Source organism: Scyliorhinus torazame, chromosome 9, assembly GCF_047496885.1.
Source record: "Scyliorhinus torazame isolate Kashiwa2021f chromosome 9, sScyTor2.1, whole genome shotgun sequence".
Taxonomy (NCBI): Eukaryota; Metazoa; Chordata; class Chondrichthyes; order Carcharhiniformes; family Scyliorhinidae; genus Scyliorhinus; species Scyliorhinus torazame.
In genome coordinates, this window is record NC_092715.1 from 73,742,906 (window position 1) to 73,768,723 (window position 25,818).

Genomic DNA, 25,818 nt, shown 5'->3' on the forward strand with positions numbered 1-25,818 from the left:
CATCTCACGCACAAGTTTGAACAAGACCTCCTCACCGCACAGGACCTTCAACCGACGTTATACACCAGATACATCGAAGACATTTTTTCCCTTTGGACCCACGGTGAAGAAACACTGAAACGACTACACAATGACATCAATAAGTTCCATCAGACTCATCGTGGACTACTCTCCAAAATTGGTTGCATTCTTGGACACACTCATCTCCATCAAGGCTGATCACCTCAGCACTTCGCTTTACCGCAAACCCACGGATAACCTCACGATACTCCACTTCTCCAGCTTCCACCCTAAACACATTAAAGAAGCCATCCCCTATGGACAAGCCCTCCGTACACACAGGGTCTTCTCAGACGAGGTGGATCGTAACAGACATCTACAGCTGAAAGGTGCCCTCGTACGAACGGGATATGGCGCTCGACTCATCGATCGACAGTTCCAACGCGCCAAAGCAAAAAACCGCACCGACCTCCTCAGAAGACAAACAAGCGACACAACCGACAGAGTACCCTTTGTCATCTAGTACTTCCCTGGAGCAGAGAAACTACGACATCTTCTTCGCAGCCTTCAACACATCATCGATGAAGACGAACATCTTGCCAAGGTCATCCCCACACCCCCACTACTTGCCTTCAAATAACCGTGCAACCTCAAACAAACCATTGTTTGCAGCAAACTACCCAGCCTTCAGAACAGCGATCACGACACAACACAACCCTGCCATGGCAATCTCTGCAAGATGTGATAGATCATCGACATGGGTACCACCATTACACGTGAGAACACCAGGTACGCGGTACATACTCGTGCGACTCGGCCAACGTTGTCTACCTCATACACTGCAGCAAAGGATGTTCCGAAGCGTGGCACATTGGGGAGACCATGCAGACGCTGCGACAACAGATGAATAGACATCGTGCGACAATTGCCAGGCAGGAATGTTCTCTTCCAGTCGGGGAACACTTCAACAGTCAAGGGCATTCAGCCTCTGATCTTCGGGTAAGCGTTCTCCAAGGCAACCTTCAGGACGCGTGACAATACAGAATCGCCGAGCAGAAAATTATAGCCAAGGGCAGCATGGTAGCACAAGTGGCTAGCACTGTGGCTTCACAACGTCAGGGTCCCAGGTTCGATTCCCCGCTGGGTCACTGTCTGTGCAGAGTCTGCACGTTCTCCCCGTGTCTGCGAGGGTTTCCTCCGGGTGCTCCGGTTTCCTCCCACAGTCCAAAGACGTGCAGGTTAGATGGATTGGCCATGATAAATTGCCCTTAGTGGCCAAAAAAAAAGGTTAGGAGGGGTTATTGGGATAGGGTGGAAGTGAGGGCTTAAGTGGGTCGGTGCAGACTTGATGGGCCAAATGGCCTCTTCCTGCACTGTATGTTCTATGTTTGTTCTTGAGTTCCGCACAAGAGTACGGCCTCAACCGGGACCTTGGATTCATGTCGCATTACATTCATCCCCCACCATCTGCCCTGGGCTTGCGAAATCCTACCAACTGTCCTGGCTTGAGACAATTCACACCTCTTTAACCTGGGATTACACCTCTCTCTGGATCTGCTTTACCTGCAAATGTTCACATTCAAAGCATTGTCTTGCATCTTTGACTTACATGTTTCTGGAACACACCTCTCCATTCACCTGAGGAAGGAGCAGTGCTCCGGAAGCTAGTGATTTGAAACAAACCTGTTGGACTTTAATCTGGTGTTGTAAGACTTCTTACTGTGCTCACCCCAGTCCAACGCCGGCATCTCCACATCATATCTGCCTCGCTACAGCTTTTGGAGGGGGGGTGGGATAAGAGGTGACGACACGCTGGCCTATCATGCCTTTTTAAAAATAATTCATGGGATACGAGTATTGCTGGCTTGCCAGCAGTTTATTGCCTGGCACTAACTGCCTTTCTTGAGTCCTAGAGTTGCAGGAGCGCCCTGTTAGGAAGTAACTTCCAGGATTTTGAACCAGTGACACCAAAGGGACATGCTCCATTTCTCACTCGTTTCTTAGCAAACATTAATGTACCTTGGACTTTGTATATTGGTCAATGGATACTTTTTCTGTCCCAAATCTTGAAAAGAACAGTTCGGATACAGGTTAATGAAAGAATAAAATAGATAAAGATCTAAGCAGGATCCAACAGAGAATATTATTAAGCATTGCACCCCAAACTAGATGTGGGTTTGCATCTTTTAATAGTCGCACTGAAGTTGCTCATCGGTTTGTCATAACTAGAACCGATTCGTGAGCAACCCATCTTTTTGTATAAACGCAGTAAGATGTCTTAAAACACCAGGTTAATGTTCAACAGGTTTGTTTCAAATCACTAGCTTTCAGAGCACTGCTCCTTCCTCAGATGAATGATTCAGGAGGCAGTCACACCTGTCAGAGTAAGTAGTTTAAATCCTGCCAGTGGCCAGGGACAGCAGGGTGTGACTGCAAGTCAGGCAGGTAAAGGTAACCAGCAGTCAGGAACTCGGGAGCCTCAGCCCTTGACCCTGTCCAACAGGTACGAGGCACTTGCTCCCTGTGTGGACGAACAGGGCTGCAGGAAGGATGAGTCAGCTGACCAAGGCACCATGGTTCAGCGGGCCATTCAAGGGGAGGGAGTAAATAGGCAAGTTGTAGTTGTAGGGGATTCTATTATCAGGGGGATAGATAGTATCCTTTGTGAGCAGGATAAAGAGTCCCGCATGGTATGTTGCCTGCCTGGTGCTAGGGTGTGGGACATCTCTGACCGGCTTGAAGGATACTGGAGAGGGAGGGGGAGGATCCAGTTGTTGTGGTCCATGTCGGTACCAACATAGGCAAGTCTAGGAAAGAGGACCGGTTTAGAGATTATAAAGAGCTAGGATTCAAATTAAAAAACTGGTCCTCAAGGGTCATAATCTCCGGATTACTGCCTGAGCCACATGCAAATTGGCATAGGGAGGCAAGAATAAGGGAAGTTAACACGTGGTTGAAAGAGTGGTGTGGGAAAGAGGGTTCCTTTTCATGGGACACTGGCATCAGTTTTGGGACAGGGGGGACCTATACCGTTGGGATGGTCTCCACCTGAACCGAGCTGGGACCAGTGTTCTGGCGAAAAGAGTAAATAGGGTGGTCAATAGGACTTTAAACGAGAGATTGGGGGGGGAAGGGAAAGTCAGGGAACCAAGAGGTGAGATTGTGGGGGGGGGGGGGGGGGGGAGGGAAAGTCAGGGAACCAAGAGGTGAAGTAATCAGTGGGAAGCGTAGCTGCTTAGGAATACAAAAAAGCACGGAAAGACAGAACTCCGGAGAGGTTACGATAGTCCCCATCCCACAAAATATGACACAGTGTATGGAAAGGCTCCGTAATCTAAGGTCCACCACACTAAGAAAACAAAGAGGTGGGCAGAGAGGGCGGGGTTGCCTTGTTAATTAGGAATTAAATTAAATCAATAGCACTAAACGACATAGGATCAGATGATGTGGAGTCTGTGTGGGTAGAGCTGAGGAACCACAAAGGCAAAAAAAACATAATGCGATGATGTACAGGCCTCCTAAGTGGTCAGGACCAGGGGCACAAAATGCATCACGAAATAGAAAGGACATGTCAGAAAGGCAAGGTCACAGTGATCATGGGGGACTTCAATATGCAGGTGGACTGGGTAAATAATGCTGCCAGTGGACCCAAAGAAAGGGAATTCATTGAATGTTTACAGGAGGGCTTTTTGGAACAGCTTGTGATGGAGCCCACGAGGGAACAGGCCATTCTGGACTTAGTGTTATGTAATGAGTCAGACTTGATTAAAGATCTTAAAGTAAGGGAACACTTAGGAGGCAGTGATCATAATATGGTAGAATTCAATCTGCAATTTGAAAGAAGGTAGAATCAGATGTAAAGGTGTTACAGTTAAATAAAGGTAACTACAGGGGCATGAGGGAGGAACTGACGAAAATCGACTGGGAGCAGAGCCTAGTGGGAAAGACAGTAGAACAGCAATGGCAGGAGTTTCTGGGAGTAATTGAGGACACAGTACAGAGGTTCATCCCAAAGAAAAGAAAGGTTTTCAGAGGGGGGGATTAGGCAGCCATGGCTGACAAAGGAAGTCAGGGAATGCATCAAAGCAAAAGAGAAAGCCTATAATGTGGCAAAGAGTAGTGGGAAATCAGAAGATTGGGAAGGCTACAAAAACAAACATAGGATAACAAAGAGAGAAATAAGGAAAGAGAGGATCAAATATGAAGGTAGGCTAGCCAGTAACATTAGGAATGGTAGTAAAAGTTTATTTAAATACATTAAAAACAAACGGGAGGCAAAAGTAGACATTGGGCCGCTCCAAAATGACGCTGGTAATCTAGTGATGGGAGACAAGGAAATAGCTGAGGAACTAAATAAGTACTTTGCTTCAGTCTTCACAGTAGAAGACATGAGTAATATCCCAACAATTCAGGAGAGTCAGGGGGCAGAGTTGAATATGGTAGCCATCACAAAGGAGAAAGTGCTAGAGAAACTAAGAGGTCAAAAAATTGATAAATCTCTGAGCCCAGATGGGCTACATCCTAGAGTTCTAAAGGAGATAGCTGAAGAAATAGTGGAGGCATCAGTTATGATCTTTCAAAAGTCACTAGAATCAGGGAAAGTCCCAGAGGATTGGAAAATCGCTGTTGTAACCCCCCTGTTCGAGAAGGGAACAAGAAAAAAGATGGAAAATTATAGGCCAATTAGCCTAACCTCGGTTGTTGGCAAGATTCTAGAATCCATTGTTAAGGATGAGATTTCTAAATTCTTGGAAGTGCAGGGTCAGATTAGGACAAGTCAGCATGGATTTTGTAAGGGGAGGTCGTGCCTGACAAACCTGTTAGAGTTCTTTGAAGAGATAACAAATAGGTTAGACCAAGGAGAGCCAATGGATGTTATCTATCTTGACTTCCAAAAGGCCTTTGATAAGGTGCCTCACGGGAGACTGCTGAGTAAAATAAGGGCCCATGGTATTCGAGGCAAGGTACTAACATGGATTGACGATTGGCTGTCAGGCAGAAGGCAGAGAGTTGGGATAAAAGGTTCTTTTTCGGAATGGCAACTGGTGACAAGTGGTGTCCCGCAGGGTTCAGTGTTGGGGCCACAGCTGTTCTCTTTATATATTAACGATCTAGATGATGGGACTGGGGGCATTCTGGCTAAGTTTGCCGATGATACAAAGATAGGTGGAGGGGCAGGTAGTATGGAGGAGGTGGAGAGGCTGCAGAAAGATTTAGACAGTTTAGGAAAGTGGTCCAAGAAATGGCTGAAATTCAACGTGGGCAAATGCGAGGTCTTGCACTTTGGAAAAAAGAATAGAGGCATGGACTATTTTCTAAACGGTGACAAAATTCATAATGCTGAAGTGCAAAGGGACTTGGGAGTCCTAGTCCAGGATTCTCTGAAGGTAAACTTGCATGTTGAGTCTGTAATTAAGAAAGCAAATGTAATGTTGTCATTTATCTCAAGAGGCTTGGAATATAAAAGCAGGAATGTACTTCTGAATCTTTATAAAGCACTAGTTAGGCCCCATTTAGAATACTGTGAGCAATTTTGGGCCCCACACCTCGGGAAGGACATACTGGCACTGGAGCGGGTCCAGCGGAGATTCACACGGATGATCCCAGGAATGATAGGCCTACCATACGATGAACGTCTGAGGATCCTGGGATTATATTCATTGGAGTTTAGGAGGTTGAGGGGAGATCTAATAGAAACTTACAAGATAATGAATGGCTTAGATAGGGTGGATGTAGGGAAGTTGTTTCCATTAGCAGGGGAGACTAGGACCCAGGGGCACAGCCTTAGAATAAAAGGGAGTCACTTTAGAACAGAGATGAGGGGAAATTTCTTCAGCCAGAGAGTGGTGGGTCTGTGGAATTCATTGCCACAGAGGGCGGTGGAGGCCGGGATGTTGAGTGTCTTTAAGACAGAAGTTGATAAATTCTTGATTTCTCGAGGAATTAAGGGCTATGGAGAGAGAGCGGGTAAATGGAGTTGAAATCAGTTATGATTGAATGGTGGAGTGGACTCGATGGGCCGAATGGCCTTACTCCGCTCCTATGTCTTATGTTAGACTTTAACCTGTGTGAGAGGGTGTTGTAAGACTTCTTACTGCTGAAATTCAACGTGGGCAAGTGCGAGGTCACCCCAGTCCAACGCCGGCATGTCCACATCATTTGTATAAACGGGATGAGGCATTTTGCACCTTGTCCCTTTTTTGCCAGCTTAAAACTAGCGGCCCATTCCGCACGGCTGCACGGAGTTCATTGCGTTGTGCAGGATCACTAATTTTCACTCGAAATTCCTGAACTTGGATCTGAACTTTTGAAATCAGCGCTGTGATGGACGGAGGCAGCTGCGATTACAATGCCCAAACGCAGATCTCTCGAAGAGCGACAGTTAATCGCTGATATTGATTTAAAAACATGACCTATTTCTACAACTCTCAGCTGCTTCGCTTTGAAGGGGTCGAATCACCTGGCTGGCTGGCTGGTACTCGGTGGGCACCAATGTCACCCTCTCACCCTGGGAAAGTGCACAGTGGATCTCAGTGACCTCCCGCCCGCACTCTCACTCACCGCAGCGCCAGCAGTCGCGGGCTTTATGCTGATGAAGGAACGTGCAGCCTCTGACATTCTGGAATAAAACGCTCAGCCCCCGCGTCATAATCACCGCCATTGCTCTCGGACATTACCACTGCTCGCCGGGAGATAGGGGGGGGGGGGGGTCACAACATACCCTCGTGAGGGGGGGGGGGTTGAAATCAACGGGAGCCCCAGTATAATCGAGATACATTTAATCATATTACGTGTTTTTAAAAAGTAAATAATTACTGCTTTATTTATTTTAGTTATTACAGCCCACCCCCTCACCTGCCGAGGTTTCGGTTTGGTTCGGTCCAAGATGGCAGCCTCCATGCTGCGGCGGAGCGCGCTGTTGGCTCGAGCTGCGAGCGGCCTGGCAGGTACGCGGCGTCGCACAGCTCACTGCACACCTGGGAGCGGCGGGGCTGAGCGGACAGCCGGCTGCAGCCCGTCCACTCACCGCGTAAACCACAAGTGCGAGGTTTTATCAGCTCCATTTGGGTGGCATAGCGGGGTTAGCACTGCTGCCTTAGCTCCGGCGACCTTGGTTCAATTGCAACCTGTGTGGAGTTAGCATTTTCTCCCCGTGTCTGCGTGGGTTTCCTCCAGGTGCTCCGGCTTCCTCTCACAGTCCAAAGATGTGCAGGTTAGGTGGGGTTATGGGGATAGGGCAGGTGAGTGGGCCTGGGTGTGGTGCTCTTTCAGAGTTAAAAACAGAAAATACTGAAAAGTCTCAGCAAGTTTGGCAGCATCTATGGAGAGAAAAGGGAGCTGAAGTTTCGAGTCCAGAGACTCATCCAGACTCTTAATAATAATCTTTATTAGTGTCACAAGTAGGCTTACATTAACATTGCAATGACTAGTAACGGTAGCCCCCTTTTCTCTCCAGACGCTGTCAGACCTGCTGAGATTGTCCAGTATTTTCTGTTTTTGTTTCGGATTCCATCATCTGCAATAATTTGCTTTTATCTTTTTGCTCTTTCAGAGTGTCTGTAGACTCAATGGGCTGAATTACTTCCTTGGTGTGGAGGCATTGGAAAGGGTGCAGAGGAGATTTACCAGAATGTTGGCTGGTATGGAGGGAAGATCTTATGAGGAAAGGCTGAGGGATTTGAGGCTGTTTTCATTAGAGAGAAGAAGGTCAAGAGGTGACTTAATTGAGGCATACAAGATGATCAGAGGATTGGATGGGGTGGACAGTGAGAGCTTTTTCCCTCGGACGGTGATGCACGAGGGGACATAGCTTTAAATTGAGGGGTGATAGATACAAGACAGATGTCAGAGGTAGGTTCTTTACTCAGGGAGTAGTAAGGGTGTGGAATGCCCTGCCTGTGACAGTAGTGGACTTGCCAACACTAAGGGTATTCAAATGGTCATTGGATAGACATATGGACGATAAGGGAATAGTGTAGATGGGCTTTAGAGTGGTTTCACAGGTCGGTGCAACATCGAGGGCCGAAGGGCCTGTACTGCGCTGTAATGTTCTATGTACATTACCATAAAGTATATAGGACATCCCAGTCCTACTTTCTTTAAAAAATACTTTTTATTCTCCTCATTTTCATCAATAAACAACCAAAGAAAACAAACAAACAAATACAATAACAATCCCCCACACATAAACCGCCCACTGCTTGATATTCAGAACAAATCATCCACCTGTACATTTCAGGTAAAAAAAACAAATTAACAATCAATCTGTAAACAGCATAACCAAAGACAACAATACCACCAACCCTCCCTTCCCCCCACCCCCCCAGCAATGTTCAATGGCACCAATTCTCGGAAGTGCATTATAAACAGCCCCCATGAATTGTGAAACCCTCCCTTCATCCCCTTCAGCTGAGACTTCACCTTCCCATGAGTCAAAGAAATTCAAATAGGTGCCCCCGCCCCGTCAAGTTGTGTCACAGGATGGAGAAGCTGACCTCCACCCCAACAGGACCCGCCGGCAATAAGCGAGGCAAAGGCTAACATCTGCCACTGCACCCGCGGCTGGTCCGACCCCCCCCCCCCCCCCCCCCCCCCCCGACAAAAGACTTCTAGGAGCCCTGGTTCCCAGTTCACGAGCACTAACCCGAGATGACCCTGAAAAACATCTCCAACAAACCTCCCACATTCCACGTAGCTATCCTAACTGGGGGGTCTCTCATTTCCTCCTCTCTTCTCTCCTCTCTTCCCCCCCCCTCCTATCCTCCCCTCCCCCCTCTCCTGCTTTTTTTTTACCTACTGTAAATATGGCAATCAATGAGGTTGCCCTTCTTTGGCTATCAATATATTGTTCAGAGTCGCCAGGAATCAAATGATACCACCACAACGTTCAACTGGCTATCGATCAAAGAGCCAAACACTAGTTAGTTCAAGATCAAGGGTACTTTATTTACACACACAAGTAATCATGCAACATAAACACTACTAGTTAAACTACACCTATCAACTATGACAACCTGTACTTAACTTCAGGAACCCGGCTTAGGTTAGAGGAACAGGGGCCGTTGTTCGGATCTGTATCTATCGGGCCTGTAGAAGTAACTGCTGCTCAGCTAAGCTCATCCGTCTGGTAGCGGGCGTTGAACTTGAACTTGGTGATGCTGCACTTGGAAGTGGACGTTGCCGGAGCGCCAGGTCCAAGAGAGGCCGAACACATGGTGATCTCTCTTTTTATCCTTGCCGGGGGGTGGGGTGGGAGGTTTCGCGCTCTTTTGGGCGGTCTTTCAGTTTGGACCCCACTAATTGGGTAATTTCTGATCACTGTGTTCGATTCGAACCAATAAAGGGGTGGGTGCCTTGATGGCTGGGCATGCCCCAAGCAGTCATTGACCCTGTTTATTACGTTTCCCGAGTACAAGGAGTGGCGCCGAAATGTCTGGGGTTGTATCGGTCGCTCAAGTATCAGTCCTTTGTCTGGCGGAGATGGGCCATCAAATGCTAATCGGTTGGGGGTTTCGAAACCGTCTGGATTCCTCACTCGCAAATATACATTCAGGCTCTGAGCCTGCCTGAATCTCGCATTGTCCATTTACCTCACTATACTTTGCGACTTTCCCTGCTCCTGGTTGTAAGTGACCATCCCAGATGGCTACATTCCGTCCTCTTGATCCTCAACGCGAAGCGTGAAGGATCACACTACTGCATCTTCTCCTGTTCTCTGACATGCTGGATACCCTTAATCAAGGACAGGTTCTATCCTACTCTGTCCTATGGGTCGAAATATTTACCTAAGTTTTCCCTAATACAACATATATCTCAAAAAATTCTAAGGGGGCACTTAACATTCAAACATACATTTCAGTCTCTTTACACAAAAGGGAACCTCTAACTGTTTTTAACTAAACTACACTCATGCTGCTATCCAATAACCAAAGAACTTATATTACAATACAAAATACACAACAGCAGTATCACATTCCTACTTATCACTAATATCCATGTACAAAGAAGGTAATTTTATTAAAAAAACAACAACCGCAGAATGTATTAGGGAGGAAGGGTTCAGAAAGAGTGTGGGGTTTGCTGGAGTCCGAGGAAAGGCTCTAAGTGTGTATACTGGAGAGCGGGAGGCTCTCCTTTGCCATTTCCAAAGTCTGATCGTCTGGATGACACTGCAAAGTATAGCTTTCACCAGTAGGGCCTCTACTGTGTACGAAAGGGAGTACCATTTTATGATATTTTCACACCATGTGGAGGTATCAGTGTCTATGTGTGGTGTAGTGTCCGGGCTAGGGGTGTTGTGTTGGGTAGTAATGTTTAGGGCCTGTGTGGTGAGGGGTGTAGGGTCGGGTAATGCACGCAACTTATTGCTCCAACGACGATCATGATGCAAATTATCAGGTTTATCTTCATCTCGTCTGTATCTTTCTCTATCTTCAGGTATATCCGTATCTTCTTGGGGGTACAAGCATAATATCTGTTATTATCTTGTTGCTTAATATCTTGTTTGTCTGTCTGTTTCTCCTTAATCAATTTCCCATTTAGAATCGTCACCATATGTGACGCCCTCTTTTTTTTTTTGCAAACAACCATTTTGGGAGACAAGACATGTCCTGTCACAATGTGATCACTCTCACAGCCTGTGTTTGATGGGCTGAGTGGGCGGACAATTTCTCCGTCCTCTGCAAACTCGTTTCAACCAAGTGTTTTGAACATGTAAATAGCAGGTGGGGAAATAGCAACCGAAGGGTCGCCGGAAAAGGGATAAAAGTTGTAGCAAATGTGCATTCTTTAAACCACAGTTGTAAAAAGAACAGCAAAAGAGTATCAAAAATAATTATTCGAATGGGTTGCGTATGATCCGTCGCAGGGCAAGAATGGTTGAATCCCCGGGTAGGGCGGTGATCAGTGCCGTTGCTCCACTACCCGAGCTTGGCTGACCAAATGTATAGGGGGTCCTCAGGCAGAGCGGGTTAAGTGCCGTTACTCCACTGCCTGAGTGACCTTCCAAGAGCGGTAAGAATTTGAGGATATGTGGACTTCAACAAACTTGTGCCTTTAACTGCCATGTAGCACCAGAGGAGTGGTCATAACTGTATCAAGAAATATACATGAGGCTGACACACAAAACCGTACAAGAGAGAGAACATTCAACATTAAATAAACAAACTAAAGAAGAAAGCGGGCAGGTTCCATCAGGGAATAGGACACCGTAAATCTCAATCAGTTCCTTTCTCTCATCATCTGGACACCTCAAGGTTCCATTCCAAAAAGGGTCTCAAAGGGGTTACCATGGTGGGAGTCAGACTCGGAGTCATCACCATCTCCCGGGTGCCAAACTCGTGCATGGAGTTTTAGTGCCAATGCGGCGTGTGTGTGAGGTCCACCTCGTCATTCCGTGTCAGACGACAGGAATTGTCGCGGTGCCAATGTTTCGTATTCTGTAGGGTGGTGGGGGCAAGGGGGGGGGGTCGCTATCGTCGGGTGCTGGGTCAGGTTCTGGTAACGGCAAATAAATTGTCTCTAAGGGGCTGAACATACCGTGGTCGGTGTCACTGGGGCTGTAGTGACTGGGGCCTGGTCTGTGTTTCCATTGTACGGGTCTGATAAGGGCGTCCGTTGCGCTGTCGCTATCGCTACCGACCGAATCAAGTGTTAAAGGTGAAATTGGACTCTGGGGGCAAAGTCTAGGTCGTGGACGTGCTGTCCTGGCTGTGGGAGGGCTGGATTGGGTTGTCAGTGGGCAGGTCTCCGTTGTCTGCCATTTCCAATGAGAGGTGGTGCGAGTGGCTGTACTGCGTTCCATAAATTTTAAGCTGGTTTATATGGAACCTTCCTGATTTTCCGTTAGGATATGTGATCTTGTAAACTGGGGCTTACTTTGTCGGAAATTGAGTAGGGTCCTGCAAATGTAGGGGAGAGGAATGAACTAGGATTGTACAGGGAGATCATGACTTGCTGTCTGACTGTATACTCTGTCGGGTGTACTGTCTTATCAAAGCAGGCCTTACTCTGCTTTCGTCTAGCGCCTAGTCGAACAGCTGTAGCGAGCTATGCTGCTTTAATATTCTCCAAAATGTTTTGGACCGCTTTTACGTGGGTAAGGGCGGTGACTGCGGGGCTGTCCAAATAAATACTCGGTACCCTTCATGGGTCGTCCGGTCACGAGGGTATGGGGGGTGTAACCTGTTGAACTCGACACCGTATTTCTAATAACCATCAGTGTGAATGGGAGCACTGTGTCCCAAGTCGTGTTATGCTGCTGTACCATCTTCCTAAGTGTGGCCTTTAGTGTCCAATTCATGCGTTCCACAATGCCGCTGGACTGTGGGTGATAGGCAATGTGAAACTTCTGTTTATGTCAAAAATCATCATGACATTTTTTATAACTCTGCCTGTGAAGTGCGAACCTTGGTCCGACTCAATACTACGGGGAGACCCCATCTAGTGAAAATTTGCTCAGTTAAAATTGTTGCCGTGGCTTTGGCCGTGTTCGTTCTTGAAGGGAATGCTTCTACCCATTTTGTGAATGTGTCGATGACGACCAACACATGTTTGTATCCATTTATGCAGGGGGGGAGGGGACCAATATAGTCTAACTGCAAGTTTGTCCATGGGCAGTTTACAGGGCGGGTGTGTCTTAGCTGGCCTTTCTTCGCATATCTGTCCGGGTTGTTCTGTGCGCAAATCAAACAATTCTCAATGTAATGGTTTATGTTGGTTTTTAAATCAGGCCACCAGCAGAGAGGTCTGAGGTGGGCAAGGGTGGATTCTATCCCTTGGTGTCCGTGTCCGTCATGGAATTTGCAAATAATCTGGTTCCAATCCTGGGTGGGGATCACATGAAATTTTCTTTAGTGTGTCATCTTCCTTTTGTGCTTGGGCTAAGTCTTGAATGTTGGTCTGTGAGACCTGAGCCACGTTTACTGGGGCACTCTCGGGAGGTTGCTAAAAGTGGCCATGTCGTGAGCCTGCTTTCGCTAGGGCATCTGCTTTCACCTTACCGGGTGGGGAGGAACGATGGTGACTTCTAACTTTAACTATTCCGTATTTTCTACCTTTCGCTGTCTGGAGGATGTGTTTGAGTAATGGCGCTGAGGGTATTAGTTTTCCGTCGGCGGATATAAATCCTCTAGATTCCCACAGGGGTAGGAATTCTGTCAGGCTGTTGCAGACATACAAACTGTCCGAATATATGTCTGCTGGGGTCGGGAACGAATCTGGGTGTTGCACAATGTAAGCGATGGCTGCTAACTCGGCTGCCTGCGAACCTAAATGTCCAGGCAACTTTAATGCGTCTCTTCTGAAGCGTGTCCCTGCGCGTCCTCTACATAAATTCCATACCCTGTGATTCTTTTTCCATCAAGATCTGTGGAGGAGCCATCTACATAAATGTTTAGAGCTTTATCTGTGGGCTGGGTCGTCTGTGGTCGGATGCCTGTCTTTTTCGGCACCGATTTGGGAACAAAGGGGCCTGTGTTGTGCTTGGAGGCAATGATCTCGCACTCATGTGGGGTTCCTGCATAGTGTAAATTGTCGGCCAGAAACGTGTGCGTCTTTGTCCGTTTTACGGTAATGTTGCGTCCTTGTAGGAGTAGGGTCCAGCGCGCTGCTCAAATTTGGCTTACTGTGCCGTCTTTTAGTCTACTGTCTAATAAAGGCTGTGTCGGGGTGTGCTCGGTCAGAATGGTTACGGGGTTGAGTCTGGTTATGTATGAGAAGTACTGTACCGCCCAGAAAACTGCTAGCAGGTGCCTTTCGCAGGCTGAAAATCCCTGCTCTACTGGATCTAAAACTTGTGAGGCATAGGCTACGGGTCCTAAACGATCGTGCCTTTCCTGTAGGAGTACGGCCGAAAGGGTTCGGTCGGTGGTCGCTACTTCTATTGCATATGGAGAGTGTGGGTCTGGGGCTTGCAAAGCAGGGGCTGTGCTTAGGGCACGTTTCAATGTGTCTATGGCATCCGTGTGCTGTGGAAGCCGCTGCTTTGGTGGCGAAACCGTCTATATGGTTCCTGCAGTAACCGACTAGTCCTAAAAATGACCGGAGTGCTGTAACATTTTGGGGCAAGGGCAATTTTACAATCAAATCTATCCGTTTCTGTTCTATTTCACACTTAGTATGTGTGATGACCGTACCTAAATAAGTGACCTTTTTCCTGGAGAATTTGGGCCTTCTTGGGGTTAATTTTGCATCCAATTTCTTTGAGGAGTCCTAATAATTCCGAAAGAAGCGAAATGTGTTCTTCCTTGGTGTCGTCCCCATACTGAACAAGGCATTCAGGTCGGGAAAATTTTGATAAGCCGTTCAACAATTGTCTGTAAAAAATGGAGGGGGAGTTGTGGAAGCCTTGTGGAAGGCACGTCCACGTGTACTGCTGTCCCTGGAAAGTGAACGCAAATTTGTACTGGCATGTTTTGTCCAGTGGAATGGACCAAAAGCCATTGCTAATGTCCAAAACCCTGAAAAATCTTGATTGGAGTCCTTGTTTTAACATGGTCTCGGGACTCGTGGCAACAGTGGGGGCTGCTAACGGAGTCACTTTGTTTAATTCCCTGTAATCAATGGTCAGTCGCCTTACGGTTTCCTTACGGGCCAAATCGGGACATTGTTCGTTGATGCTACGGGCTGAATCACTCCTTGGTTCAATAAACTCTGGATTACTTTGGCTGTCTCTCCCTCGGCTTGCTGGGGAAAGCCGTATTGTTTCTGGGGCTTAGGATCGGGACCTGTAATGTTAACCACTCCTGGGATTTTACTGCAATCGTGCTTGTGCTGGGCAAACGATGCTTTGTCTTTTCAAGACTTCTCTAACTGTTTTGTCTGTGGTAATGTTTTGTGGATCAAACCAGTACTCTCCCACTGAGCTAATCCTGTGTGCGTAGTCTCCTACTGTGAGCGTGGCGGGGGCTCGTGCTGCTCTAGCCATTTTCCACACACATTTATTTACGGGGTCGAAAGAAAGGTTGTGTGAGCTCATAAAATCTATTCCCTAGATGTGTTCTGCTGTCTGGGGTAAAACTACCAAAACGACAGAGTGTTTCGTTTTAATGTTGCCGATCTGGTCATCCACAGGGGCTGTAATGCTGGAGATGACCTGTAAAGCCACTAAGGGTAATGGTGTCTATAGTGGGCCATGTATCTCGCTGGTACATCTCGGAAGAGTTTGACGTGGTTCAGGACCCTCCTGTGTCCCAAAGGAACTCTACTGGGTGTCCCCGGATTGTGCCTGCAACTACCGGTCTTCCAGACTTATCCCAAAGGGTAACGCAGACCCAAGTGGTGCCGTTTATGGCCAAATTATCTGCTCGGGCGCTAACACTGTGGATGGGTCTGGCATTGTTTCTAGCGGGGGCATTTGTGGGCTGATTCCACTGCTGTTTCGGGGAGACATTGCATTCTCATGCGTAATGTCCTTTCTGTCCACAATTGTAACATTCTTGCGCTTTAGGATGCTGTGTGTTACTTCTGCCTGCATTTACCCATGGGTGGTCTTGGTGCGCCCTTACTGGATTCATGTTGGCATCGACTCTTTCCTGCTCTGTCTTTCTCTGTAGGGACTGTTCCCATGCTCTAGATAATCGCTTCAGTACCCACACTTCATTGTGTGCCGGGTCTGAGGTGTCGTAATTTGTACAGGTCTTTTGTCCTGCCTCCGTGGCATGGGAGACTAGAATACGGGTCCATTTGGCCGTACCGTCTGTCGATAAACGGGCGCGGGCTAAATCACCGAATACTGCGGTAAAGTGGATCCAGAGGCGTCCAGCAAACGCTGTTGGATGCTCTCCCTTTTTCTGTCTGCACCGGTTGAGTCCTTCTACCGATCTCCTCTATTGTAGCCAATGGCGTCTAAAATGGCTGTTTTCATATCTTGGAGGCTACCTACTCCTACATTTTGGGGGTCGGGAAGGGCTGAACTAACTGACGGGTCAAGGCTCATCACTATGAGCTTTACTTCTTCCTGCTCGTCCAGACTGTACATGAGGGTCTGTTGCCTAACTCATTCAAAAAAGTGGTGTGGGTCTGACGTGGGGTGAAAAGTCTCAATTTTATCGCGGGCATCTCTTAACTGGGTGATGGTTAGTGGGGTGGTGGACACAAAATCTGGTTGGTCTTCTGTTATTACTCTACGCTGCGTGGTGATGGGGTTCATTGGGTTGGGTACTGCGTGTGCATTCGGTGGTCCGGGTGCTTTCCTTTTCGGGGCCTATGGGGCTCTATTCTGACTTTCTGTCTCGTTCACATATCGATGGGCCGTTTCATTAAGTTCCTGCCAAGGCTCATTGGCATCCCAAAGTGTCCCGAGTTCTCACTATGCCTCCAAGGAGCTGGTAGTGGACAACAATAGACAAACCCTGGTCTACCTCCTCCACTATAGTCTTCAATACCGGGGCCCCGCAAGGCTGCATACTTAGCCCCCTAAAGTATTCCCTAGATACACACGACAGTGTGGCAAAATTTGGCTCCCAACTCCATCTACAAGTTTGCTGATGACACGATCGCAGTGGGTCGGATCTGGAACATCGATGAGTCAGAGTACAGGACGGAGATAACCCAGTGAAGTGGTGTAATGACAACAATCTTTCCCTCAATGTCAGCAAAACTAAAGAGCCGGTCCTTGACTTCAGGAAGTGAAGTATTGTACAGACTCCTGTCTGCACCAACGGAGCCAAGGTGGAGATGGTTAACAGCTTCACATTCCTCGCGGTACACATCACCAACAATCTGTCGCAGTTCACCCGCGTCAACGCTATGGCCAAGAAGGCACAACAGCACCTATACTTTCTCAGGAAACTAAGGAAATCCAGCATGTCCACATTGACTCCTACCAATTTTTACAGATGCATCATAGAAATCATCCTATCTGGCTGCATCACAGCCTGGTATGGCAACTGCTCGGCCCAAGCCCATAAGAAACTACAGAGAGTCGTGGACACAGCCCAGTCCATCACACAAACCCACCGCCCATCCATTGACTATCTATACCTCCCGCTGCCTTGAGAAAACGGGCAGCATAATCAAAGACCCCTCCCAACCAGCTTAGTCACTCTTCCATCTTCTTCCATTGGGCAGCATATACATAAGCCTGAGAACATGCATTAACAGATTCAAAAACAGCTTCTTCCCCGCTGTTACCAGATGCCTGAGTTATCCTTTTATGGACTGAACTGATCTCTTTATATACATCTTCACTACTGAGTAGTACTGCCCTCCGTATGCTACACCAAACTGTGTATATGTATTAATATTGTGTATTTATGAATGCCCTATGTTTTTTTTCATGTAGGGAATGATATGCCTGGACTGTAGACAGAACAATACTTTTCACTGAACCTCGGTACATGTGACAAAACAAATCCAAATCTGGTTTGATTTGATTTAATTTATTGTCACATTGGGGCTGGTTTAGCACAGTGGGTTAAATAGCTGACTTGCAATGCAGAACAATGCCAGCAGCGCGGGTTCAATTCCCGTACCAGTTTCCCCGAACAGGCGCCGGAATGTGGCAACTAGGGGCTTGTCACAGTAACTTCATTGAAGCCTACTTGTGACAATAAGCGATTTTCATCTTTTTTTTCATGTGCGTTAGGGAGCATCCTATCCAGCTGCATCACAGCCTGGTATGGCAACTGCTCGGTCCAAGATTGCAAGAAACTGCAGAGCGTTTTTGTCTACTATGTACATACTGTGTACTTTCCCTCGGCTGGAGAAAATACTTTTCACTGTACTTCGGTACATAATAATAATAATCGCTTATTGTCACAAGTAGGCTTCAATGAAGTTACTGTGAAAAGCCCCTAGTTGCCACATTCCGGCGCCTGTTCGGGGAAACTGGTACGGGAATTGAACCTGCGCTGCTGGCATTGTTCTGCATTGCAAGTCAGCTATTTAACCCACTGTGCTAAACCAAGGGCAATTTATCATGGACAATCCACCTAACCAGCACGTCTTTGGACTGTGGGAGGAAACCGGAACACCCGGAGGAAACCCACACAAACACGGGGAGAACGTGCAGACTCCGCACAGACAGTGACCCAGCGGGGAATCAAACCTGGGACCCTGGCGCTGTGAAGCCACAGTGCTATCCACTTGTGCTACCGTGCCTCCCGCGATAGTGTTGCAGGCTGTCATCCCTCTTAAGTGTATGAATCTGGAACAATGGAAGAGGCAGATGGTCCTAGCAAGAAGACAATAGATTTGAAGGCCGACATCAGCAAGATGTGTGACGCATCTCCTAATGAAGTGGCCTTATGGTCAGTCACCACGGAACAGATTGGGACTTAACAAGTACCATTCCATACTTAGCAATAAAGCTTTGTGGCAAACGATGAGTCAGAGTGCCGGAGTGAGATAGAGAACCTAGTGGCATGGTGCAATGACAACAATCTCTCCCTCAATGTCAGCAAAACTAAGGAGTTGGTCATTGACTTCAGGAAGCAAGTACTGTACACATTCCTGTCTGCATCAACGGAGCTGAGGTGGAGATGGTTGACAGCTTCAGGTTCCTAGGTGTGCACATCACCAACAAACTGTCCTGGTCCACCCACGTCGACGCTACCACCAGGAAAGCACAACAGCGCCTATACTTGCTCAGGAAAATTAGGAAATTTGGCACCTCCAAATTGACTCTTACCAATTTTTACAGATGCACCATAGAAATCATCCTATCTGACTACATCACAGCCTGGTATGGCAACTGCTTGCCCCAAGACCATAAGAACCTACAGAGAGTCATGTACACAGCCCAGTTGATCACGCAAACCCACATCCCATCCATTGACTCTGTCTACACTTCCTGCTCCCTTGGGAAAGCGGGCAGCATAATCAAAGACCCCTCCCACCCGGGTTACTCCTCTTCCAACCTCTTCCATCAGACAGAAGACACAAAAGTCTGAGAACACGCACTAACAGATTCAAAAACAGCTTCTTCCCGCTGTTACCAGACTCCTGAATTGATTGATTTATTAGTCTTACGACACAAGGTTAAGTTTGGAATCACTAGCTTTTGGAGTGTAACTCCTTTAACAGGTGAAGGAGCTATGCTCCGAAAGTTCTTGATTCCAAACAAACCTGTTGGACTTTAATCTGGTGTTGTAAGACTTCTTAGTGCCCACCCCGGTCTCCATATCATGATCGATTTATTGTCACATGTACCGAAGTACAGTGAAAAGCATTTTTTGCGGCCAAGGGAACGAACACAGTACGTACACAGTGGACAAAAATAATAATCAACAAAGTATATTCACAAATAGTGATTGGTTGCAGTGCGGAACAAGGGCCAAACAGCAAATACATGAGCAAGAGCAGCACAGGGCATAGTGAATAGTGTTCTTACAGGGAACGGATCAGTCCGAGGGGGAGTCACTGAGGAGTCTAGTAGCTGTGGGGAAGAAGCTGTTCCTCTGTCTGGATGATTCCTTGGAAATATCAAATGCTTTGTTAACAGGATTTTTAACTCACAATGACTCCTGAACAACCTCTCTGGCCATGGAAAATTAATTTTACATTTGTGGAAATTCAAATGTCTCCATTATTGATGCAATTCCATTGGTTATTAAAATAATGTTTTTCTGATTGTTTGCTATTTACCTTTCCACCTTTATCAATCATATATGTCCCAGGATTTATTTTGCTTTCTGTAAAATTATAAGAAGTTTATGACAAAACTTTAAAAACTTTTTTAACATGTATTTTTCCAATTAAGGGGCAATTTAGCGTGGCCAATCCACCTACCGTGCACATCTTTGGGTTGTGGGGATGAGACCCATGCAGACACATGGAGAATGTGCAAACTCTACATGGACAGTGACCCGGGGCCGGGATTGCCCCCGGGCACTCGGTGCCGTGAGACAGCAGTGCTGACCACTGCGCCACAATGCAAATGGAAAAACCTACTTGTTACTTCATGGTTCGCAGTCTGTGGGAATTCTTCAATGTGATCAGCTGTTTAACTAGATTTTTGCAAGCTGCTTGAGGTCAGCAGCAAGTGCTGTGATCTTGCCGCTGACCACAAGATCTAGGCCAATACCTCTGTGTTCAATCACCCCCCTCAAAGCAACTTATGGTGCCAAAAAACTCATTTTTATCCTGGCCTGGTTATTCTCCCAGTATGTCCGAATTTGTTTTCCTTTCAAACCTGGGCAAGCATCTATTTGGCACTTGATGGCTGTCCATTGCCATATATGGTTGGACCACATTAAGCACTTATTGAGCCTTGTTGTCCGCTCACAACTAATCAATGATGATCGTGCTCCTTTTCTTTGCCACCATCTGTCCCCTTAAACTGATTCCCTGCCCCCTTTGTATTCCCTTGTAATAGCAAGTGCAGTGAGTTCATGGAATATTTCATCAAGAATATTAAGATCAACTGTTCAGTTGCTTCTGATACATTCCCCTTGCCTTGCCAACCAAGTCAAACTTGCCCTTGGGTTCCTCAGCCCCAGCATCTTCTAATTCTCTCCAGCTCCCCCAGTGTCTATCTTGTCCATGGGTCTCATATCTGGCTATCATCTCCATTTCCACTAAACCATAGTCTATCCTCGCCCCGACCTGATCCCAAATCTAGCTAACTTGTAAATTGTTTCTCTTTATTAAATATTATTGTTCCGCCTGCTTTTCAAGACCTCTGTCATCACCTCCCTCCTCAAAAATCTGTCCTCATTTCCTCTGCCCTTGAAAAATACTGCCTATCGCCAATCTCTCCTTCCACTCCAAAGTTATGATATTGCCTCCCAAATTTGTGTTCATCTTTCCCTTGTCTCCATGTTTCAATCTCTCAATCAGTTTTTCTTCCTGTAAATGCACCGGAATGGCACTAGCCAAAGTCATAAATGTCCTGGTATTTCTTGACGACTCTGCAACCGTAACCCCTGTCATCCAGCTCCAAGGCCTCTCCTCCCATGTCCAGCTGATTGGAACTGCCCTTGTTTACCTATCCATACACAGCTAAAGCAACTCCAAAAATAGCCTCTCTTCTTACCCCAGCTAAATTACTCCTGGAGACCTAACCTTAGCTCCTATATCCTCTCTATGTGCTGCCTTTTGGGGACATCATCCAAACACATGTACGCTGAAGACACCCACCTCTTGTTACAACCCATTAACTGCCCTGTGTTGTCAGACTGCTTGTCCAATATCCAGTCGTGGATGAAGCACAATTTCCTCCAGTTAAACATTGGGAAGACTGGAGCTATTGCCTGTGTGTCCTGTCACATACTCCATAACTTTGCCAATGGTTTCTTCCCTGTCCAGCCACTGTATCAGCTGAAAGTTGAGCATTTGCAACTTTGGCATCTTATTGGCCTTGGGTGAACTTCCTATCCCTTATCCCCACCGTTACAAAATGTACTGACTTCTGCCTCTGTAATGCCATCCATCTTGCCCCTGGTTTGGTCTATTTGCACTGAAATTCTCATTCATGCCTTTGACTCCTCCACGCTTAAATATTTCAGAACTCTGCTGCGCTGTCTCTCGTCTTTCACCCTCAAACTTCAACTCACCCAGAAATCTCCTGATCTTATCCTAACCTGCACCAAATGTCACTCACCACTCCGTAAAACTCACCTCTTTTACCAAGTTTTTAATAATCCTTCTTAATACCTCCCATGTTTGGCTCAGTGTCAGTTTTTGTCTGATAACACTTTCGCGCAGCTCCTTGAGATATTGCTGTACATAAAGAGGAACGTTAAGTTGGGCTTTGCTAATAATGGTCTGAAACTGTTTAGAACAGTGTTTTTCAAACTTTTTTGCCCGGGACCCAGTTTTGCCAAACGTCCCACCTTCGCGACCCACACCGACCGAGCTTCACAACACATGCCACATTCGCTTACCTTTATTGCGAAAGGAGAGCCTTTTTGGTCCTAATAATCCCACCAGTCAGGTTCACAGGAGGAGAGGGCAATACACATATCAGGTGCAGACTTCAGCCAGTTCTTTTGTGCTGTTTTCATCATTGTGAGAACGGAAAATCCCACCTTGCATATGTAGGTCGTCGTGAAGGGCTTGTTTTACTCAGCACTAGATACTCCTGGAAGTTGCAACTCTAGAATGCTGACAGCCTCGTGGGCTTTTGGCGTGTTTTTAATATGGTATCATAGTTCTGATACAGCAGTGTCATCTTTTGATTTGGAGTCAGTTGTACGTTAATAACTGACTCTGGGGTCCCAACTTAAAAAGGAATTTTTCACCCACCACTTCTCTTTCAAAATCTGAAACTTCTCCCCTCATTTGCCAATATTTACCTGCATATAACACATGGCTTTTGCATCCTTATTTGCATTGGCACAATTGACAGAACCATAACACAAGAAATCATCTTTATAGGGGCTGGTTTAGCACACTGGGCTAAATCGCTGGCTTTTAAAGCAAACTAAGGCAGGCCAGAAGCACGGTTCGTACCAGCCTCCCCGAACAGGCGCCGGAATGTGGTGACTAGGGGCTTTTCACAGTAACTTTATTGAAGCCTACTCGTGACAATAAGCGATTTTCATTTCATTTCATTACTGCTTTGTTCCTGAGTTAAGTTTCTTCTTTGTTGGCTGTTAACCATAGGCCCTGGAGCTCTGTGCAGAACCAACACTAGCACTGCCCTGGACTCTACTGAGCAGCTCTCTGCAGCAGATTCTGTTGTGAGATCCTGTCCAGTAGGTACACTGCCTATTTGTGTCTCTGGCCATCTTACTTGTAAGAAAACGATTCACCTTCACAGTCCTCTTGCCTTGTTTGCCAGCAGCTAGAAAATGGAAGAAGCTTTCCTCCATGATTTGGCGTCAAAAGAATGTACAATGAGGGCACTTGACAACTAGCGTACGTGCAGGGCGCATGACCTGCTCACTGCTGCTGGCCGGAATAATACACATAGCCTTATTTCTTCTCATTTAAAAGGTGAACGTGGCTCCCATTCTCAATAAAAATGCTAGTCGGGGTTGTTGGGCCAACACCCGCCCGCGACCAACCGCACTTTAAAAAAAACCTGGTTTAGAAGATCTGTAAAACTGCCCAGGGGTAACTTTCTTTTAAAATGTACCTTCACCCCTTATTAAAACACCTGGCAGCAGAGCTGAGGTTGCGAGCTGAATTCGTAAAGGATTATTTGTGACTACCGAGGAGTGGCTCACTGAACTTTGATGCATGGCAAGGCAGTAATGTTGAAACATTTTTACATTTATTGTCTCAATGGGTGATGGCCAGAAATGTAAGCTTAAAATAGTATGTGACAAATGTTATTTTGTCTGTGTGTGGTAGCTGCAGTGTGTACATGGGAGCATGCTGGAGATCCTGGGCGGCACGGTGGCACAGTGATTAGCACTGCTGACTCCCAACGCCAGAGACCAGAATTCAATTCCGGCTTCGGGTGGCGGTCTGTGTGGAGATTGCACTTCTTCCCTATGTCTGCGTGGGTTTCCTATGGGTGTTCCGGTTTCCTCCCACAGTCCAAAGAGGTGCCGGTTAGGTGGATTGGCCTTGCTAAATTGCCCCTTAATGCCCAGGGATGTGCAGGTTGGGTTATGGGATTACGGGGATAAGGCCAAGTTGGACACTTGTAAATGGACAGTGCGCTCATTCAAAGCTCGGTGCAAACTTGATGGGCTGAATGGCCTCCTTTTGCACTGTAGGGATTCTGTAACTCTTATGATCTGAAACATTGAGATTGAGTCATTTTAGTAATTTTCAACAGTGCAGCTTAATTTGAAATAGTGATCAGACAAATATTAAACATGATGTGGAGATGCCGGAAGCTAGTGATTTGAAACAAATCTGTTGGACTTTAACCTGGTGTTGTAAATATTAAAACAGTGAGGCATCTCCTAAGGATGATTGATACAAAATATATTCCTTTGTAATATGCCCTTAGTATATTCACAAGATTGAATTTGTATTCCTTCAGCCAGATTTTGAGTTCAGCTGAAAAAGAGCTGAGGCCTCTCAATTGATAAGAGTTCTTAGCTTTCAGGGCAGCCTTAGAGAGTATGGGCATCTTATTTTGGAAATGTGTGGCATTTGTGAAAATATGACTGAGGTCATAATGAAGAGAAAAGATTCTGGCCACTTGAATGGGTTACTTAAGATAGAGGGACAGGGGAGATGAGTGCTGATTTGGACAGCATAGAGTTGGGCCAAATGCAATGACATGGTATTCACGATGTGGAGATGCCGGCGTTGGACTGGGGTGAGCACAGTACGAAGTCTTACAACACCAGGTTAAAGTCCAACAGGTTTGTTTCGATGTCACTAGCTTTCGGAGCGCTGCTCCTTCCTCAGGTGAATGAAGAGGTCTGTTCCAGAAACACATATATAGACAAATTCAAAGATGCCAAACAATGCTAGGAATGCGACCATTAGCAGGTGATTAAATCTTTACAGATCCAGAGATGGGGTAACCCCAGGTTAAAGAGGTGTGAATTGTATCAAGCCAGGACAGTTGGTAGGATTTCGCAGGCCAGATGGTGGGGGATGAATGTAATGCGACATGAATCCCAGGTCCCGGTTGAGGCCGCACTCATGTGTGCGGAACTTGGCGATAAGTTTCTGCTCGGCGATTCTGCGTTGTCGCGGGTCCTGAAGGCCGCCTTGGAGAACGCTTACCCGGAGATCAGAGGCTGAATGCCCTTGACTGCTGAAGTGTTCCCCGACTGGAAGGGAACATTCCTGCCTGGTGATTGTTGCGCGATGTCCGTTCATTCGTTGTCGTAATAAGTTCCATCCAACCATCAGACTCACCATGGACTACTCGCCAAAATCAGTTGCATTCTTGGACACACTCGTCTCCATCAAGGATGGTCACCTCAGCACTTCGCTTTACCGCAAACCCACGGATAACCTCATGATGCTCCACTTCTCCAGCTTCCACCCTAAACACATTATAGAAGCCATCCCCTATGGACAAGCGCTCTGTATACACAGGATCTGCTAAGACGAGGAGGAGCGTAACAGACATCTACAGACGTTGAAAGATGCCCTCGTACGAACGGGATATGGCGCTCAACTCATCGATCGACAGTTCCAACGCGCCACAGCGAAAAACCGGACCGACCTCCCCAGAAGACAAACATGGGACACAAACGACAGCATACCCTTCGTCGTCCAGTACTTCCCCGGAGCGGAGAAACGACGTCATCTTCTTCACAGCCTTCAACACGTCATTGATGACGATGAACATCTTGCCAAGGTCATCCCCACACCCCCACTACTTGCCTTCAAACAACCGCGCAACCTCAACCGAACCATTGTTTGCAGCAAACTACCCAGTCTTCAGAACAGTGACCACGACACCACACAACCCGGCCATGGCAATCTCTGCAAGACGTGCCAGATCATCGACATGGATACCACTATTACACGTGAGAACACCACCCACCAGGTACGCGGTACATACTCGTGCGACTCGGCCAACGTTGTCTACCTCATACGCTGCAGGAAAGGATGTCCCGAAGCGTGGTACATTGGCGAGACCATGCAGACGCTACGACAACGAATGAACGGACATCGCGCAACAATCACCAGGCAGGAATGTTCCCTTCCAGTCGGGGAACACTTCAGCAGTCAAGGGCATTCAGCCTCTGATCTCTGGGTAAGCGTTCTCCAAGGCGGCCTTCAGGACGTGCGACATCGCAGAATCGCCGAGCAGAAACCTATAGCCAAGTTCTGCACACATGAGTGCGGCCTCAACCGGGACCTGGGATTCATGTCGCATTACATTCATCCCCCACCATCTGGCCTGCGAAATCCTACCAACTGTCCTGGCTTGATACAATTCACACCTCTTTAACCTGGGGTTACCCCATCTCTGGATCTGTAAAGATTTAATCACCTGCTAATGCT

General features: G+C 47.0%; 2 protein-coding genes across 4 annotated transcripts in view; one reads left to right on the plus strand and one right to left on the minus strand.

Moving 5' to 3' along the window:
- ptcd2 (pentatricopeptide repeat domain 2) overlaps window positions 1-6,672 on the minus strand; it is a 68,038-nt gene extending 61,366 nt beyond the window's left edge. For 2 of the 3 annotated variants that reach the window (XR_011949033.1, XM_072516142.1), the window contains exon 1: window positions 6,562-6,672. Coding sequence is in view for 1 of the 3 variants with exons in the window: in XM_072516142.1 (XP_072372243.1) it covers window positions 6,562-6,661 (100 nt within the window). In the remaining 2 variants the exon portion in view is untranslated. The other variant, XM_072516143.1, reaches the window with a different exon arrangement.
- The window catches only part of mrps27 (mitochondrial ribosomal protein S27), a 188,583-nt gene continuing 168,641 nt past the window's right edge, over window positions 5,877-25,818 (plus strand). The window contains exon 1 of the mRNA XM_072516145.1: window positions 5,877-5,967. Coding sequence (XP_072372246.1) covers window positions 5,892-5,967 — 76 coding nt within the window. The 5' untranslated portion in view covers window positions 5,877-5,891. The remainder of the gene's footprint in view (window positions 5,968-25,818) is intronic.